Source organism: Lates calcarifer, linkage group LG2, assembly GCF_001640805.2.
Source record: "Lates calcarifer isolate ASB-BC8 linkage group LG2, TLL_Latcal_v3, whole genome shotgun sequence".
NCBI lineage: Eukaryota > Metazoa > Chordata > Actinopteri > Centropomidae > Lates > Lates calcarifer.
Window position 1 is genome coordinate 3,142,311 of NC_066834.1, and position 20,614 is coordinate 3,162,924.

Here is a 20,614-nt window from a genome sequence, read left to right on the forward strand (position 1 = left end):
GAAACGAATAAAAAAGGAAATAAAACGATGAAAATATAACTTAAGTTGTAATAAACTGTACCTGTATACACCCACACTACCAGGACTCACCATGCATGTGTCCTGTGGGTTGGGTTGAGTGAAAAGTCTCTCGAGCTCGTTGCTGTCGACCACTTTCTTCCCCGCTGTGCTGCCATTGACCTCCATTTCTCTCCTGGCGGCCCCGTTCAGCCCAGAGGCCCCCTGGGAAGAGGACGAGGATTCGAGCACCGCGCTGTGCCCTGCCTGGGGGGTGGCCTGCACCGTCTTACACATCATTAACCTGGGGATCACACCAACACACACACGAACACTTGTTAGCTGCGTACACATGGCAGATGGACATCAACAATTACTGGCGAGCTAGTTCCACTTGTTGCTGTACTGACCTGCCGCGATAGCTGAAGACGAGGAAGAGCACACAGAAGATGATGCAGGTGACGCCGATGTGAATACCGATTATGATGCCGGTAGTTGATGTTTTACTCTGTTCATCTTTGACACAGTCACATGGGGCGTCCAACACTGAGGAGACACAGCACACGTCACAGTCAAACCACCACCAAAGTTTGTATAAACCTGTCTGAGGCATGAACAGTCAACTTGACTGAGAGATGCATTAAACTCTGATGTGATGGGGTGATGTAGGACAGTGTGTATCTGTGTCAGAAAATCACCAGATTTCTCCACCGCCTCCCGAAGCGAAAAAAATCGCACAGTGGCATTGCCATCTCCGTGTTGGTTGTACGCAAGCAGCTTTATCTCATAGACCAGTGATGGATCTGGACAAAAGAAAAAACAGAGAGAGTTTCAGATAATGAATGAAGCACGAGGAAAAATTTATTAAACATTTTATATTCTATTCAACTAAATTTGTCTGAGTGAGGCATATTTGGTCCTACTTTTAGCCCTAGAAAAAAGTGTCTTGTCAACTTTCCTGGCTGGGGAAAATACTCCTCCATCCATTCTGAGATGCTTGTTTATGGGCTCAGATCCCACTATCAAATATGCTTTCTTTAATTAAGATTACAATGGCGATTAAGGTTATAGAAATGACTCAGTCGGTGCTCTCACCCAGCTGAGTGATGTTGTACTGGGTGACGTTGTGAGGGAAGGTGATGGGGCCGGTGAACAGCGGAGTGTGGGCTCTTCTGTAATACAGTCTGAAGCCTTGATTTTGGCCCATCTTGGAGGAGGGCTCCCATGATGCTTGCACAACGCTGCTGTTCACCACCTTGGTGAAGAGTGAAGGAGGCGCTGGCACTGCAAACACAACACAGTCAGTCAGCCAAAGGCAGTGCAGTGACATGGTAGTAGCAGCACCTAGCAGTTAATGGGAACACTTTGGGAGTGTGAATTATGACACCTCGTGCAGCGATATCTACCAAGAGGCATCATTTTACACAAACAGGAGTTCATTAAACATGTTGCCAGGAGAAGCAGGAATCAAAAGAAATCTAACTTTGGTGGTTGATGGTTTTAAAATATTTAATTTAGTAGCTCGAAACTCTCCACAAGTGCTGCAAATATGCAGCTCTTTTCCAGATCTCCATGCATGTTTGTTATTAGTTAAAAAATGTAGACTTTGAGGGTGAGTGTTCTGCTTCCAACTCACCCTCCCCATGCGTGCTCTCTGTGACACTGTCCGATGGTTTGCTGGCCCCATGGGACGTGTAGGCCTTGACGTAGAAGGTGTAACTAGTGGAGGGCTCCAGGTCCCTGATGATCTGCTGCAGCGTCACCTTACTGACGGCCTCCTCGTACTCCATCTCCACTGGGTCTGGAGCAGGGCGAGGGAGGGAGAGAAAGAGGAGGTGAGGGTTGAAATTAAGAGTGAGAGATGGAAAAAGGAAAGACATAAATGGGGAAAAGAGAACGAGGATGGAGGAGGAGCAGACATTAAAGTGATGGAAAATAAGATAAAGAGGAGAAACAATAAATACAATCTGTTTGTGTCATCATTTTATGGTTATTGCCCATTTCAGTGGTGTTATCAGAGCAGCTCTGTTAGGTAACAGCTAATCTAGTTTGGCCTTGGGAGCCTGAATGATGATGGCCAGGTGAATTGCAGGGGTGGAGTAAGGAGATAGAAGGGGTAAAAGAGGACGTGTTAAAGCATTTTATTGCTCTTAATCCAGAGACATCCAACCATAACCACTATCTACCTCCAAGCCCTCAACCAATTCGCCCGCGCCATCCTGCAAGGGTAATTACAGCAGATCCTATTGGTTGGCCCCCGGGGCCCTTAATTATCCATCTGATAGAACTACAGAGGAAAACAGCAGCTGGTGCTACAAGACTCCCACCACACACAGAAACACACACACACTCATACACATCAACAATAGTCAACACATAGGGAGTGTTTTTGTCGTCCTTTTAATTACATTATATTATATAATCCACAGATATGGGAGTGAAGCATGGGGACTTGTAACGCAGCACTGAACACACACTCAGTTGTTTGCTGGGAGGGATACACTTTCAATCTACCTCTTATTCCTATGGATTCAAATGCACTTATCGTAAGTAGCGAATGTTCCTGCCAAGCCAGTGTAATGTAAATGTAATGGGAAACATTAAAAACAGAGCTTTTACCATCGTTCTCTGCACCTGAGGTTGTTGATAGGGGTGTAACTGTCTGACGCCTGCTTCAGCAAATTTGCAAAATTCAAGCAGCACCTTGCAACATGAGACCCTTGTGTGTTCTAATACATTTCAATACTGAAAACACACACAGAGTATGTGAGAGGAATGTAGGACTCACAAATGTCTCTGCAGTTTGCTTGTGATTTGCATGTAAGCAGCGCTCGCAGTTTGCTTTTATGAAACAAGCCCCTCGCTGACAATGTCAGTGCCGTCCATCTTTATCATGTCAGTGTAACAGCTTATTCCCATTTTTATATGCAGTATATTCACAGAAATGCTGGTGGACACATTTACAGATTTACAGATGTAACTTGCAGCACCTAAATATTTAGCTGCAGCCAAAACTTGAAGGTTTTTTTTTCTTTTTCTGTTTGGATCTTCAGTGCAGCCTCACCTGAGGTCCGGCGGATGTGGAGCACGTAGCCGATGATGTCCTGAGTGTTCTGGTCGGGCTCCCTCCAAGACACCTGGATGGTGGTGGGTGAGAGGGCCTCAGCCTGGACGTGGGTTGCGACACCGGGCAGTCCGTCAGCCCAGAGCACCGTGAGGCGGGCGCTGGCCTGCGTGGAGCCGGCGCTGTTCTCGGCGATACACTGGTAAATAGCTTCATCATCCTGGCTGATGCCATAGATGGTTAGTGTGCTGTGAGAGCGGGAGGAGAGGAGAGGTGGAACAGAGAAAAAAAGGAAATGGTTAAGTTTAATGTCTCTGACACCCACATGGAGCACACGAGTCCAAATCCAAAGTCAATTCTACTTAAAAGCAATTAAGTTTTCACTTAAATAAAAGTATCTCTGGCCAAATGTTAAATAATAACAGTTTCACACCTTCGTTAAACTCCTGCACTTTGCATTTGAGCAGGTGAAAAATGTGCCCTTTGTGATTCTCTGCTTTAACTTGTATGAGGCATTTTAAAGGGAATATATTATGCACTTTGTCATGTCAGACCAAGGCTGCACAGTTACACTTTCATCTGCATCTGGATCCATATCAGCTGCAAAACACACACAACAGACAACCACCCTGTTTGCTGACAGTGGCTGTGATTTTTTTTAAGGTTATCTGAATCCTGTTGGGGAACATTATGACCACTGAAATTTATCATGCTGCTGTAGCAGCACTGATGGCAGAAATGTCATCTAACCTTGTGGAATCAGTCACAGTTGACATGATGTGTGTTCAAGAGTTACGGCAGTTTAAATCAAATAGGCAACACTCACAAGAATTTTTGTTTTATACATACCTGTGCTGGTGTGGATTCATTGAAATATAAAGAGAGACTTGACAAGACATATTTGCGTTGTAAGTGTAAATCTCCGTTTAGGGTGAGCCTGAACTGATGGAGCTGTCTTAAAACTCTCTACGCCTCATGTCTCAGGAGTCATGAACCTTTATGTGCTTTGTAAATGATCACATGGTGAAACCGAAATCTATTTTTACTAGTTTCTGAAATACATTTTAAGCAAATTCCTACGTGATGGAAGTTCTTTTGAATTATTTATAAAGTAACTGCAGCCTTCAGATATTGTGAAGTACAAGTACAATGTTTTTTTTTTTACTAGAAGTGTGAAGTCTCCCAGTAATGTAGCTGTGCTTGAATAAATGAACCTGCTGTAGCTGCTTCATACCTCAGGCAGGGACTGAGGCGTGTGTTTGAGTGAGTGAAAGAAACACATCACACACTATAGACAGCAGCAGCATGTATAGAAGACCGTCACTCATGCAAAGCACATACTTTCAGGCTGATTTGTCTTCTACTAGAGCTCCCATTGGAGTAGATAAATCTAATTCAGTGTTTCAAAAAATGTAATTTGCCTACATCAGTAAAACCTTTCATCTGTCCAAGCACATATATGTACTGACATACCTCTGCACACAGACAACCTCCCACACACAGTAAATCATTTTTCTCGGTGCCTTCACTCTATATTCTCTTTGTTCCAGCCATCGCTCCTCTATATCGCACCTCCACCTCTCTGCTCTTTGTCCCCATCTCTGTATCTCTGCTGCTTCCTCCTCTTCCCTTCCACCTGACCTGTCTTCTGTTATAGCAGAAATATAATGGCCCCACAGTGTGTGCATCTTGAGTAGGTGGTATTAGGTGAGAATACATAATCCACTTCTCTCGTTGCGTTTATCCTACAGCTTAAGGAAAAATAAAACATTTAACAAACTGTGGAAATGAGGCCCTGTGGCGCAAAAACATTTCTTTATACCAGATTCATGCCAAGGCCATTTCTGTTGTATTTAAGATGTAATGTGTGCTGGGGAACACAAAACAACAGGCTTGGGTTGTAGCTTTGTCCATTTTCACCACACCGAGATGGCGTAGCCCTGGGTCATGGCATTTTAAGAGATTAGAAGCCTTTTTCACATAAAGGGAATTAAAGGGAAAGTTGAAACAGTAGAATTGAATGCCCCAGGAGTTCAACGTGTCCTGCAGCATCCTGCTAATCTGTCATTTGCAGTTTGTAAGAACCTGTCGAGCAGACTGTCATCAGTCTTTGACAGACAGGTTGGATCCTCAGTGTATTGAATCAGAATTTATAAAGAAACGTCCGAACCATCCCGTGAGGAACAGCATGCAATTTATTGAAAGAACAACATGTCAGCCCGGTGCGGTGAACATGGTCTGTCACAGGACACCTTCTGGATCCGCGAAATGGGACACGCGGTAAATGGCATTTCAGCTCTGGACAGACAGCGCTGACCTCATACCAGCCTCAGTGAGGTTTGTAGGGATGGATTTGTAAGGACAGGGGAGTGCTCTTCTGGGTCAGCAGGCAGGATGGAGGAGTGAATCATTCCATTTCCTTTTCAAAATTGATGTGCTGGGATACAATTACTGTACGTCTCTAATCTGGGTCAGAATAGGCTGCGAGGTGGAGGAATCATTATTCTGTCCGGGCTAACAGGTGGATTCAATCTGGATAATTATCAGGTCAAAGAGGCCCTCCGTATTTCACCCTCTCTGAGTCAATCTCACCTCTGACCCCTGAGGTGGCAGCAGTCGCCAGCCCTCAGCTCGCTACTCAACCATCACATTTCTGACAGCCTTTCATATCAGCGATGGATGGAGTGTTTGCAGACAGGCAGCCTGACCAGACGCCACAGACACGGCAAAGAGGCTCCCTCTGGGGTGGGGGGTAGGGGATGCCACCGGGCTTGGATGGGCCTTGAGGGAAAGGCAGGGAAATTTCACAAGACGCTGCTTGTTTAAGAAGATACAGCAGAGTCCGACACACTCACATAGACACGCATGAAAGCACACACGTCAAGTATACATGCCAAGCCACATACACATGATGCTGCTGACGTGTTGATCATGAAATTCCACACCTGCTGCCAACACTTCCTTTTCAACTTCCAGGATGAAAGCTTCAGAGGCTTCTACATTTTAGACGTTGTTTTTGCCTAAATGTGACATGAATAGCATTTAATTGTTGTTTGCTTTGGTTTCACTATGGCATCATCTTTTGAACATACTTTGACAAATCATTCGTAAAATGAGGAGCAAAGAGTCTCTGTGTGAAGTAGGCGCTGCTCTTCTCTGCAGCTGTAAATGTAAACCACATTCCTTCCCTCACCAGAATATTTCTCAGGAAAGACCTGACAGATGCTGGACGTTTAGAAGAATTGGTTTTAGGATGAATCACAATTGTGTTGAATTAATTGAAGGCTGAGAGGAACAAAAGACACATTTATACAGGAAAATCCTTTGGACTATGAGGCAATAATGGTTTTATTTAATGAAAGAATTAAAGTACTTTGAAGTAAAATGCTGCATTTATTAAGCTCTTTGTCTGGACCATCTTCTTATTTCTAGAGGTCAAAGATTAATGTGCAAAACGCTCAGTCAAAAAGATTACAAAATGACATGTTAGTCTCTTTTTAAAGACTTTTTCGATTAGACAGCTTGGTCTGGAGCTTTAGAAGAGATCAATCTACATTAATATGCAACAGCAGAGCTGGGCCACCAAAGATCCATACAATGTGGGAGGAAAAAAGAAGGATGGAAGGTCTGAGTGAGAGAGGGGAAGAGATTTGGGAGGTATATGGCCTGAATTCGGACTGTTTGCTCGTTTTACATGAGCTCCAAAGCTGAGCTGTCCCGTGCTGACAGGTTGACACCATCATTTACTCATCAGTTCAAGGTCATTTCACAGATTGATGGATAAGGCCGAGGGCCAGGGGAGTGGCTGACAGTGGGGCCTTGGGCCTGTTGTTCAGCTGCTGAGGCTGTGTTTACTCTCCGTTGTCTCCGAGCAGCACCCCATCAAAAGCCAGCATGGCCATTCTGGATCCAGCAAGGGGGAAAGGGGGAAAAAATATGGGGACAAAGAGAGAACAGGAGGAAGAGGTGGGGAGGAGGGGGGAGGGGGAGGAACGATGAGCTGTCTGTGGCCTGAGAGGAGGGAAGGGCCCAGGGATATGACTGATTACAGGCGGGGTCAGAGTTCAAGGCCAATGCCCAGGCCCCAGCTCTCTGTAAAGGGGGCAGGAAGGGGGATGTGGGGCACAGAGAGGGGCCGCATCAAGAAAGGCAGGTCTTGGTGAAAGACAGCGGGGAAAAAAAAAGAAGAAAAGAAAAGGAAAAAAAAAGACCCTTTGAAAGGATTCTGCAACAAAATGTCCAGGTTTGTGTGGTAGCCTGTTCCTTCAGATGTTGGCCACCAATTACAAAAACACACCACAGCGCTCACACACACTTGAAACAGGTTCTTTTCTTTACTATATGAATTAAACTCTTTACACACAAATGTGTTAAGTTTTCAAAATTATTCAGGAAAGGACAGTAAACGTCACTCGTGCCTTCTTTCACCAGGCAGAATTTCATTTTCCTCATCTGCAGCTACAATATGACTCTTAAAATAATAAAAACTGGCTTTCAACCTCACGCTCATTACACTGTCTGATGTGCGATCACAGCTCGCATGTCTTAGTTGATTACATGTCGCGGCTTCAGAGACTTAAGAGTGAGGTGAGTCCTTATATGTGATTAGCAAACAGCTCTCACAGAGGCTTCAAATAGCCTCGATAGCATGTTTTACAGGAGCCTGGTCAGCAAAGGCCAGTAATGAATAGGGTAACAGTAATGCTCGCAACTTGTGTGTGTGTGTGTAGGTCTGTGTTTCAAGATCTGCTGAGATGTGACAGAGAGAACAAACACACAGCTTCACCCCGAGCAGCGACGTCTGTTTACAGAAGCAGCCAATCAGCTCTCCTCTGACATCATCGCGCCTTACATGGCATTTCACGTAGCTTCGTCTTCGTCCAGCGTGGAAAACGTGCATTCGGACGAAGGGTTGAGGACAACACATATTTTTTTCGAATTTTCATGTTTGATTATGCGTGTGCACAAAATGAATGATGGCGTGCACCACGGGGCTATTTGTGCACATACGGCCTCACTTGCTTTTTGATTAATGTGTGTACATGCGTGTGTGTGAATGAAATGTACAATCGATTCCCCTTCCCTCCCCTTGTCCGATTTGCTCTTGAAGGTCAGCATCATGAGAGATGGCTGAGGGGAGAAACCTCTGCTTGTGTATATTTTCACTCACACACACACACACACACATCCTCCACACATATTAATTAAAAATGTTGCTCTCACTGTATATCTAAGCTTCCTGTATCAGAGTATGTATATGTATAAGAACAGAATCATTGTGCTGCCTGGAGCTGTTGAATATCATTTGCATTACATTACTTTTGTTTTGGTTTAGTTCAGGAGTAAATTATGCCCCATGCCATATCATTTTCTTTCCTTTCCCTACACTAGAGACCACACCACATGGCTTTCTGGGCTTCAGGTAAAACTCACCTTACTATGCATTTTTCAACCTGCTCTTCTATAAAATTTCATATGCTACTAATATTTATGAGGAGGCTGTAGCTCGGTGGAAGACTTCTAATCATAAGGGTTGGTGCAGTAGTAGCATGCAATTCCACCAGATTTTGTTTTTTATCAACAGAATGAAGAAAAGTTGTTTTTAAGGTTATGATAATGAAACTGAAAACTCTTATCATGTTTACAGTCTCAGCTAAATCAGGAACTGAGGAGCTTGCTAGCCTGTGAGTCAGCCATGGCGACGTCTTCCAGAGGCTAATGCTAGCTTAAAGCCTCTGTGCGAGAGGAGTAGAAGACCAGAAGCGCGTTCAGATATTGACTGGCAGCTGTTAGCGCCCATCCCTGACTTTGGCCTTCTCTGATTGGTTCAAAGGACAAAAGGGAAAATATCTCTGCACTGCTGCTGGGCTGTTTGAGGAGTCTGGTTCACAGAAGCTTTTGAAGGCTCCACATTAAGATACGTATTGGTGCTAGTTAAGTTACATACTGTAATTTTAAATGTTGATAACATCGATGCATCCACACAACACAAATCCTGGATTGGAAAAATGTTGTGAGAGGACCTGAAATGACCTGTCCATTAATCTGTTAGTTCAGACATTCAGAGAAAATTAATTGTAATAATTGATTGTCATTTTTTAAGATGAAAAATGACACTGATCCTGGTGTTGCAAATATGAATATTCACCGGTTTTAACTGAACTTTAATGACAGCAAACTAAATATATTTTGATTTTGGTCAGACAAAACACATCTCCCTAGGCTTTGGGGATTTGTGATGTACATTTTAAACTCTTTTTGATTAATCAAAAAATAATAACTGTATAACATACAACATATTCTGCAGGAACACTGGGGCGGCCTGCTTTTCACATCCACTAATCTGTAATATTATAGCCTGTGATAATGAACCAGACTGTAATGTCTTCTGTTTTCTCACTGCACAGCTCAGCTGCACAGTGCAAATTCTTACGATGCACATCAAGCTGCTCCGTTCTCTAAATGGCTGACTGCATTTCCTGGTCAACTAGCTGAGTTTATGAGCTAATTAGCTAATGGTAGATCTCAAGCTGAGGCCTGCCTCCTTAACCAATCACAGAGCGGGGTCTGTGATGCATGAGATCCATATTATAGCAGGTCATACACTAATGGTGGCAAGTGGAAACGCTGTGATGCCCTGACTGCCCTCTCTATCTTTTTCTCTCTCTCTCCTCATTTGTTCTTGCTGCCGACTCATCATTTCTCTTTTGACCACCCGTTCATTTTTCTCTCTCTGTTTTTACTACATCTAAGTCTGGCTTCTCATTTGTTTCCTCCCTCTCTTCGGTCCTCCTTTGTTAGCCCCTCGCTCCATCTCCCTGACTAATATAGACTGGTAGAGCCAAGTGGGAGTGGAGCAGTGTGTGTGAGCGATGGAGGTGTCTGCTCCCTTCACTCACTGCAACAGAGTGCAAGTATTGATTTTTCTGGTGCATATTTAAGATTTTCACTTCATATTTCTCTTTTATGAATAATAACCATATGCACGGATGGCTGACTGCCAGGGCCAACTGGAAAAAACAGAACTTTCCGTGTGCATTAATGCGTAAAAAAACATTTGCTGGATGAATAAAGTAGTTCATAATCACACATCCAGCAGATTTAGCAACAGGCTGACTACTTATGCTTTATCCTTTTCAAGTAAACAACAGTAGAACATAAAGAGATTTGGCCGTGACATCTAATCAGCCATTATACTGTAAATAATGCCGTATCTTACATACTTGAATTCACTGAATTTTCTTTGAGCCCAAGTCAAAATTGCTACAAAAAGGTCATGCTTCTAAATAACAACTGAACCCAGAGAAGAAAAGCAGATCTACCGTGTTATTAACCTTCTGTCTATTATTGCTAGGATGTATCTTCTACATACAGTACTGTAACATGATAAAATATTCCTCACAAGATGCAGCCTCTAAAGTGTGAGGTGCTGAGAATAGTAACTAACAGAGCTGGCTGGCTCCGTCCTTCTCCTCATGACATTCCTGGGGACTGTCATGGGAAAGCATCTAACATCCAGTCAATACGCTGCTCACACACAAAGGCACAAATAAATTGAGGCTCATGTCTTGGCAGGCACGAATTCCAGCAGCTGCAGCGTGAGAAGCAACAGAAACATGAGAAATTGAACATTTGATGATGCCAATGATCAGATCAAGGCGGTAGTGATTAATACTGACGTCTGTATTACTTCTGTGAGCTGGGTACAGCCTTGTGAGGATACAGTGATGGATGGGAGGGAAACTCGGCTGTGTTAATGACAGATTGAATTATGTGATGGCCAACATAATTCAGATATTTTTAGATTAAAATTAAATAATAAGACCACTATACCACTTTCTGATGAGTTATCCTTGAGAAATAGCTTTTAAGTTGTAACTAATTGCTTCATTAATGATTTAAAACATGCTCTATAGATCAGTTATAAACCATTACTAAGAACTACTTTGGAATCACCAGGCTGTGTTTATCCTTTTTATTTAGTGATAAATGTTACGAATGTTGGTAATCCATCAATAATATTTTCACACTTTCTCTTAAGCCATCAAGTGAGTAGTTACACATGTTAATAATATCAGGAATTTTTCACAACCCGGCAGCCCAAGCGTTATTCTTATAATTTACTGCAGGGATATTGTATTGCTTTGTCATTTTTCCTGATCCTTATGAATCTCTGGGCATTCTTGTGTATATGAATACATCAGTGCAGGAGTACCTGTTGTTGTTCCTGAGTTTGACGTGCCCCCCGGGCTCGAGAATCTGCCCGTTCTTCAGCCAGGTGAGCTGGGGCTCGGGCTCGCCCTGTGCCTGGCAGGTGAAGATGGCGGTGGTGCCGACAGGACGAGCGATGGACTGCGGAGGTTGAACAAACTCTGCTGGAGCTGACGGGGGAGGGAAACAGAGTGTCAGCAAGGCAGGTTTTTTAGACAGCACCATTCAGACATAAGGTAATTCAAAGTGCTTTACAGAGGCATAGAAATACATAAAAATAAGAGCTTAAGAAGACATTAAAAGACAAAAAGATTGATTAGCATGAGCAGCAAGAGAAGAGGAGGAAAAGAGAGGAAGAATAGAGCTAAACAAAATGATCTGGGTAGAAGGACAGAGAGAAAAAGCAAGAGAGTGAGAAAGAAGAAAATACGAGAAGGTATCCAAGTCATTTTGTCTCATTATTCAGAACCAGCGTATAGTATTGAAGGTGTATGGTAAAAATACTGTTGCTGATCTATAATTCAGGGTCAATTAGCAGGATTATAAGAGACTCCAGATCAATGCAGATTCTGGGAAATCAAAGAGAGGGAGAGGAAAGGAGGAAAAACCGTGAGTCCTACTCAACAACAGCAGCAGAACTTGAGACTGAAACAACAACACGTTTAGATGAAAGTGATGCAGTTTACAGGCTCATCATATCCTGTCTCATCCCATGCTAGCAGTTTCATGCTATGGTCAATTAGCAGTAATGACTTATTCATTTGAAATGGTTCTCTTAGCGGAGCAGGTACTTTACTTTAAATCTAATTACAGTTACATCCGCTGGAGTTTGATTCCGGGGTCGCTGCTTTTACTTGAGCTGATGGACTGAGAGGTAATGTATCATCTCCTCCACATTATTGTCCTGGTGGTCATCAGTGATTTCATAACCTAAATTATGTATGCCCATATTAACTCAGAAAAAATGTTATGGTAATTATAATATCTCAGACTCATCACAAGAGGGTTGGAAGCTGGAACACCACACATATCATATTGCCTGTTGTAAAAAAGCTTCTCTGTCCTCCACTACGTATTTATTTGAACAGATCACAATGCATATCCTGGGGCTCTAGATTGCAAGATGGGTCTAACAAAGGTTTGGCTGCAATCAATTTTGAAGCTTGACATGTGACATAACACAGAAAAGAAGACACGCAAGCTGAGACATGTCATCAATGTACACGTTTGAAAATACAGCAAAAAAATATTCAGGGTGAATATTGGAAAGGGAACATGAAATCAATCAAATCAATTCTGCAAAGTGAACCTGAAGTAAATAAGCAGTATAATTAGTCAGGTCTGAAGACTTACTGATTAAAAGCAGATCACAAATATAGATGTTAATATATAAAAAAGGCTAATTAATCTCCTGAAGCAGCTGGACACTGTGGTTTTTAGCAAAAGTTACTTGAACAAGACTAAACAGTGCCTTAGCTGGGGACATTTGATGCACTACTGAGTATTTACAGCTGCAGTGTATGTGAGGTCGACTCAAAATAAACTGCATGTTCATCGTAATGAAGTCAAATGTCACTAACAATAGTTTGGGACAACAATGGAGCTCTGCGGCACAGAGGAATAAATTATATCAGCATTTGGCTGCACAGACAATACTTGTTTTCCCCCGCTGTTCTGTCCTCCCTCTTGTTCCCACCCTAATAGACAAAATGTTGTCTGACACTTTTTCAATGTAAGCATTTCCATTATCCCATTGGAAAAGCTAAGGGGCCCTTAAGGCACTCGAAAGGAGGCTGCTGACAGCTTGTGATGGTCGTTTCATTTATCTCTCTCTCTTTCTCACAGCGTGTTCTTTGAGGGCTGTCTTAAAGGTGAAGGTCAGAGGGAGCTCGGGAAGATATTGATTTGCACCTGTAAGGGTGTGGGTTAGATCATCAGTGCCATCCATCCATCTTGCCCTTGTTTTTCCCATTTGGCTCAGACACACTCTGACTCCTCCTTCGGTCTTTGTCTCTCGTCTCTCTTTTTATACCCCAAAGGAGCCAAAATGAACCTAATTGATTTACTGTATAAGTGTGTTTGTGTGATGGTTTCAGAAGTGCTCTTGCCTGTAATTATTTGGATTTGGAGATCCTGAACACTGAACTTCTCTGATTTGGAAGCCTCTCATATTCACAGAGGTGTCAATGGCTTATTTACACTAGACTAATCGACCAGCTCTAAAATTAACTAGGTTTTTTTTTTACTTATAATGAAATGAGCCTAACCTACATTTATTTGGAATTAACAATACACCTTTGTTTCTACAAATCAATAAAAAAAAAAAAACAAAGACACTGACACATAATTAACATCTATGGCTTTTCCTCTTTGTTCCTGACAGGGTAGGGGCTTGTCTCAGAGTTGACAGGCAGATAAAATGAAATATTGATCAGGATCAATACTGCTATGGGCTGAAGCAAAGTGTGGTCTGTCTGATCAATAAGGGAATGAGGCAGATGCTGGACGCCTGCTGCCTGGTGACAATTAATGCGCAGGGCCACCCACACCTGGCTTCATCCCACTGGTCAAAACCACCCATCTCTCTAACCTGGAAAGACCACACCAGCTTCGGATGCTAAAGCCCATCGACTATGAACTTTATTTATATAAAGAACTGAACATTACTGCATTTATTGACAGTATTTCATCACGTTTTTGCTAAATTCATATCAAAGTGGACTTTATTAAAGCTGTATAGTGTGTACCTGAGATGCTCTTAAATGCCACTTTACCTTGTTTTGACATTGAAGGTCCCTATACAACCACCACCGCTCAAAGGTAGCCTTGCAGGGTTACAGTCAAAGAAAAAATGGTTGGGCATATCTTCTCTGATCGTAACCTTGCCACAAAGCCATCAACATCTTCTATAGACTTTGTCTACTGGGCTGTGAAATCTTTTTTACAAATAAAGAGTACCTTAAGGGGCTTTACACTTGCATCAAATTATGCAAATATATTTGCCTGAAACTGTCTGCTTGTTACTGTTTTACTGATGATTCCGTTTGCATATTCTTGTCCTGTGAGACTGAACACGAACATTTGACAAAGATCAAAACCTGCAATTTAATGCTAATTAACTGCAGTAAGCAGTTTTGGGTTTTTTTTTCATTGGACGTGTGTCATCAGAGAGGGGAAAACACATAAAGAAGCAGATAAAAATACTCTCCTGTTGTAGTAAATGTCAAGCTGTGGTAAAAAAAGAAAAAAAAAAAAGAAATCTGTGGGCATGAAAGAGAAGTTTTGAGGTGAGGATACGATTGGCTCTGCTGCTGTTTGTTGCTGTAAATGAGAGTCTAGAAAAAGTCCAAAGAAAAAACAGTTCTCTTTCTTTGATTTCCTCTAACAATACTTGTTCCACACGTCTGGAGAAAAGCTGCACGCCATTTGGTCTCCAAACCTTCTCCCAACTGTCCTCCATGTCATGTCAGGTCTGTCTGTGTCTAACAGCCATCACCATTAAAAACGCTGGACTTCACAGACACTAACACTGAAACTAACAGAATCTGCTTCTTGTTGTGATGTTGTATCAAACTAGCAAGCAGAGATGTTCTAGTATCAACCTGGTGCAACAGAAATATTTTAACTGCTGCGTGGCAGGAAGAAAATCAATCTAACACAGTATGGCATATTTTGGTCGACATTTGGATTAAAATAATGTAAAATCATGCAAATTTGCACCGTGAGAATTAGGGATTTAAATCAAAGTCCACCCACATGAAGCACAAGACTGAATCCATGGTATAACTACAGGTACAGGTGCCTCAGGCTGTGTGTTTCCAACGACTCAAAGTGCTGGCTGGTGGAGTTAACATATGGTAGTCGGGTTGCCTGCACAGAGGTCCGCCCACAGAACTGACAAGCTTTACCTTATCACCTGACTACCTGGTTGCATTTATGTGCTTTGAGTTTCCCCCTGTGACTCCTACCTAATCTTTTCAAAGAGGCACATTACTTTAATCCAGAACTCACCTTGGACCACCAGACGTCCCTGAGCAGTCCTACGAACCCGAGTCCCCGGTTTGTTAGCAGCGCACACGTAGACCCCTGAGTGCTGCACACCAACATCTGAGATCATCAGATTCCCCGTGCCGAGTACCTGGATTCCCTCCACGCCGATGGGACGGCCATCTAGTCAGGGAAAAGAGAGAGAGAGGGAGAAAGAGAAGGATAAAGGGAAAGAATTTATACAGGAGAGCAAAAAAAAGAAAAAAGAAAAAAAAAGGGCCAGCTGTGCACATGTATAGAGTGTGTTCACGTTGGGTGAGGGTGAACGGGGCCGTGTGCACTACAGTAAAGATCAGAGTGGGCTTAAATTGCCAGCAAGAAAGGATAATTAAATATATTGCACATTTACGGCCACAAGCTGACAGAGGCAGTGCTATTTCTGGCCCTGCCAGAGGTCAAGGATGCAGCCTTCACAGTGAAGTGTGTGATTCTCAGAATTGTAATGTCTTGAGATAACGCTACCAGAACAACAGAAACAAAAGTAAAAAAGAGAGGAAGGCCACAGGGTTTGTGTTTATTGTGTGAGTGGCATAGGTGCTGTAATTAGTTTTCTGGCAGCTTGTGATGTCTGTCAGTGACATCCTAAAGAGTACTGTATATTTAGAGAGAATCATCAGGTTTTCTAATGTGTTATAACGCACTGACATTCTCTGGTGGATGGTTAGTTAATTGAAGCTTTCACTTTTCGCTTTTTTTAACCTTTTTCTTCATGCCTTTGTCTGATCAAGCCTTGGAGTACAGTACAGTCGCTTTTACACAGTTAGACAGGAGATGTTTCAGCCGCCACCAGGGGACCAGAAACTCTAACTGCAACTTCCTATCTACTTACACAATTCATAGCTGCCTTCTTTCTGCTCTCGCTGTACTTACATGATAAGCTGTGCTCCCTATCTGTAGGTTCAACCCTAACAATGACTTCAGTCTGCCTCTGATATTAGCTATGGGGCCAAGGGGCCATTTTAATCCCCATCTATGACTTCCATCTGCAGCCTGCGAGTCTGTATGGTCCAGATTTGATGTGTTAAAAGGCCAGGCGGGGAGGCAGGGAGATGGGCACCATGCTGGACACATGCAGAGGCAGGAGCTCCAGCCAGAGATACAATCCATATGGTCACATGACAGCAGTGTATTTTTAGATGTACATTCACGTTTTATACAAATAAGATAAGCCAAGGCACGTTTAAATTTCCAGTCTGTAGTCAAATATTTCTTTGAATAACAACTTGCACTTCTGCATGTGTTGAAATGGTACAGAACACAGTGATATAACAAGAAAATACAGAAATAAAGGAATTATCAGTAAAACATGTAATAAAATTTGACGAATTAACAACAAAGAGAGTAAAATCATGCAATACAAAATCACAAAAAACACACAGTCCCCGCTCGATTTTTCTAAATGGATGATTTTTAAGCCCCAACTTCTCTCACAGCTTCTCACGAGCTAGCTGCTAGATCCATTACAGCTAATCAGAAGAAACTCAAAGTTACTTAAAAACTTAACTGGAGGCCAGTGGTGCACTGAAGCCAGACCGTGATATGATCTGTGCAGTCTTTGTGAGAAATCTTGCAGCTTCACAGAGACAGGATGTACTCTTGAGGTGATGGAGAGGACAGTATGTGTAATTAATCATGACAAATTATTGAGGTGAAATAAATCACTCCAAAGTGCTTAGCAAGCGGTTTTGGTCTGCATCTGTCATTATGAAGTGTTTTATTGCTCTTTCTGCATTTTTCCATTATCACTAACAGACTCACTGGACTGAGAAGTAACAGTCCACGGAGCTTTTGTCTCAACAAAAGCAGCCTTGTTCTTTTCTTGCCTTTTTTCTACTATATTTCTTTCTCTCTCTCTCTCGCGCCCCTCCATCAACTTCTCTCTGTCAGGCACTAATTAACTTAGTGTCAGAAAAGAAAGAGAACAAGCTGGCGAGCTGTGGAGCTGCGCAATGAATAGCAGCAAACAAACTCTTAGCATTAAGGAGTGACTGATGTGAAACTATCTGATTCATTATGCAGCTTACCCCAGCCTCCCCTGCCGTAATCTAATACATACAAATCCCATCGTGTTAGCATTTCATTCTAGCGATATTGTGTAAGGCAAAACCCTCAATCTGATTATGCCCAACTGCTTGGGAGGGGCAGCAATTTACATTTGGAGCAGCAAATCACATTGGATAATAAGTAAGGAAAACAGATACCAGATTGAAAAATTGGTCACGACAGACTTTGAGTGATAGTCAAGAAAAAATGCACATGACAAGAAGGAGAAACTAATCGTATCTGTCTCAGCACCTCGTAGCAATTACTCAGAGGCTTTCCAGTGCTTCGAAGGGAGGTTCAACTTCATGAAGAGATGAAGCGTGCATTTATCAACAGAGTCGAACATAATGTTTAGCCCTTAGGCCTAATGTTGGATCCCACTGACTCATGTATATACAATAGATGCTCTACTGTATCAAATGTACTCTCTGCATACACATGTACATTACACAATGCAGGCCAGATCTAATGCAGATCAAAGCTAAGCTGCAAAGAACATACAAAACACATGAGGACACAAAGCACGTACCTCACAAAACACTCACATTTCACATGCACGAATGCACACTGTGATCGCACTTGAAAAATTCAAACTACACAGATATGTGCACCTTCTGGGGCCATGTCTTTTCTCACCTAGTCTGCTCCAAGACACGATGGGCCGAGGGTATCCGGTAGCAATGCACTCCAAGATGGCAGTCTGATGAACAGTGAGGGTGAGGTTTTCGGGACCGACCAGGATCATGGGCTCTTTGTAAACAGATGACTGGGAGCCTGGAAGGGAAAAAAAAGGGGGAGAGGGGGAGCATGAGATGGGAATGAACGTGATGGATGGCATCCTTTAATTGGATTTCTCTAGAGTGCATTAGCTCGATATGCTGTATCTCTTAGATCAGGTGGAAGAACAATACGTTTGGAGATATGCTGGGTAGATAAACAGACGGGAAGGCAGCGGTTGTATTGAAGCAGTGACGGAGAGAACAAAAGACCAGCACGCGACACTGATTTAAATGTTAATCTACAGTGAGGGTGTGTATGTAAGTCTGCACATGGTTATGAAGAGGTGAAATTCATTAAATATAACAACCTGAAACAGTGAGGAGCGCCTCAGTGCTGTGTTTCACCCCTGCACTGTTATGAGCCACGCAGCAGAACTTTCCGCTGTCCTCCTCACGCACTCCTGTGATCTGCAGAACACCTGTGGGCAGCAGAGTGTACCTACCAGACAAAGAGATATAAAACAGAAGGAGACAAACACGATGAGACCTGGTAAATGACCTATAAACTGCTGCCACTTCTAATATGCGTCAGGTTGTGCTGCAGTTTGGTCCAACCTCTCGTCCTTGGTGTCCACTGGACGGCTGTCTTTTTCCCAGCTGATGACGGGCTCTGGCAGGCCGTGGATCTGACACTGGAATCGAGCCACGCCAGACTCCTCCACGTGCACTGACTCCGGTTGGACATGGAAATCTGCCATGGCTGGAGAGGAGGGAAAGAGAGGGGGGTATTAGGTCATTACATCACAACCCAGCTACAGAGCAACAAGCCTGGCTGCTTATGAAAGAGAACTGTTTCAGTGCAATATACATATGTATCTTATCTTTCATTTCATTTTACATAATCAACAACATACTTATAAGCAGAGCAATTCTCTGGTAATATCTAGGCATCATATCTGCAAGGGTACGGTAAAACATCTTCACAGGAACACTGACTGATGGGATTCATTAACACATATTATGAAAAAAACTCAAGACAAGGGATGATGATTCACTCAGTGTGAATACTGACTGACTGGAAAATGACCGAGTGCAATGTAGAACTGTTGTATTAAGGGACATAAGCAGGGTTTTATAACAGTGCACACTGCTGAAAATGAGATGGATTAAAATCACATCAGTTCAATTAAAACATCGCCTGAATATGGAGATTGTGCTATTTAAAGTTTGTTTGGTTTCATATTTTATTTTTGTGAATATTTGGACAAGTCTCTTGTTGTTTATGACAGAATAAAGCAAAACCAATCAAACCATGACAACAAAAGTAACGACTTCCTGCTGTTGTTTTCCTCAAAATAAATTCAATTCACCCTAAGTGTTGTTTTTGGAGATGCTTGGGCTTTTTCTAAAATATGCCTAAGATGTTGTCTTTCACTACAATTAATATGGAATCTGATTTATTGTCACATGCAGTGACCCTGGAGACCAATGACCGTGGGGCTGTAATATCAGAGATATGAAGGCCATAACATTTTAAGATCTTGTTTACTTGGTCATAGAAGGCAACTGGGAGAGATGCAGGTATTGTTTCAAGTCTCACATTCATTTCTACAGTCTTAGAGAACTTAGTTCCTCAACTAACTTCCCTATAAAAGTCACCATAGAGCACATCTGCTACTTCTGTTGTACTACACAAACCATTCAAAGGGTCCATTCTGCTCAAGTGAAGACATGACATATATACAGTGGTTGTACATGAGCTGCTGTCAGCACTTGCTGAAGGTGATCTCTACATATATGTAAAGTGTGGGGCTGGTGTATGGATTTCCTGCCATATGCGAGTATTTATTATGTAGGTCAAGCATGTTTTTAAAAATTCATGTTAACGCAGATGAGGATAACACACACACACACACACGCATATATATATTTCACCATACAGCACAACCAGTATCAATATCACTACCGAGAGCCTCATTCAGCTGCACTTCACATATCTACTCCCTGCAGAACAAAGGCGGCATCGAAGATGGAGCCAGCGACAAACTCAATTAGAGAGAGGCCCTCTGCCTCCACATTTCTCCCACCTTCTTCAACACAAGTGTACTCATTTAAATGTCAACCATAATTAACTTGGACGAAGGGGGACTTATCTGAACACTGTTAGCATAACAAGAGGGACGGCCCCCTTATTATTTCATAACCTCCTGCTCTTCCAAACCTGTAGCCTGCATTAATTCATTACTTACAAGATGAGCAAGTAGTACGCAGCACTACTCAGAAGGCTTATTTATGCCTCACTCATGTCTGTTTTTGTGTGTCTACTAATGTGTTTTGCTTCCTTTGTGCATTATCATTGGTCCCAAGCAACATGTTTTTCTTCATCTTGCACTGTGGATAGTGAGATTTATTTGTTTACTGACTTATCCACTACTTCTGCTTTGAATTGTCCACGCTGACATGTCATTCGTGTCGCAAAGGGTTGAAATAATGTAGAATCAGTGAAGTTTTAAATGTCCATTTAAATAAAACT

The 20,614-nt window shown here is 42.5% G+C and overlaps 1 protein-coding gene across 2 annotated transcripts in view; it reads right to left on the minus strand.

The window, feature by feature from the left end:
* igdcc3 (immunoglobulin superfamily, DCC subclass, member 3) overlaps nt 1–20,614 on the minus strand; it is a 59,920-nt gene that overhangs the window by 8,111 nt on the left and 31,195 nt on the right. For both annotated transcript variants that reach the window (XM_018686321.2, XM_018686319.2), the window contains exons 3-13: nt 18,697–18,841; nt 18,450–18,580; nt 17,999–18,136; nt 15,284–15,442; nt 11,277–11,442; nt 3,062–3,309; nt 1,634–1,798; nt 1,093–1,281; nt 696–800; nt 408–543; nt 91–301 (exon numbers count right to left, since the gene is read on the minus strand). In XM_018686321.2, coding sequence (XP_018541837.1) covers nt 91–301; nt 408–543; nt 696–800; nt 1,093–1,281; nt 1,634–1,798; nt 3,062–3,309; nt 11,277–11,442; nt 15,284–15,442; nt 17,999–18,136; nt 18,450–18,580; nt 18,697–18,841 — 1,793 coding nt within the window. The remainder of the gene's footprint in view (nt 1–90; nt 302–407; nt 544–695; nt 801–1,092; nt 1,282–1,633; nt 1,799–3,061; nt 3,310–11,276; nt 11,443–15,283; nt 15,443–17,998; nt 18,137–18,449; nt 18,581–18,696; nt 18,842–20,614) is intronic.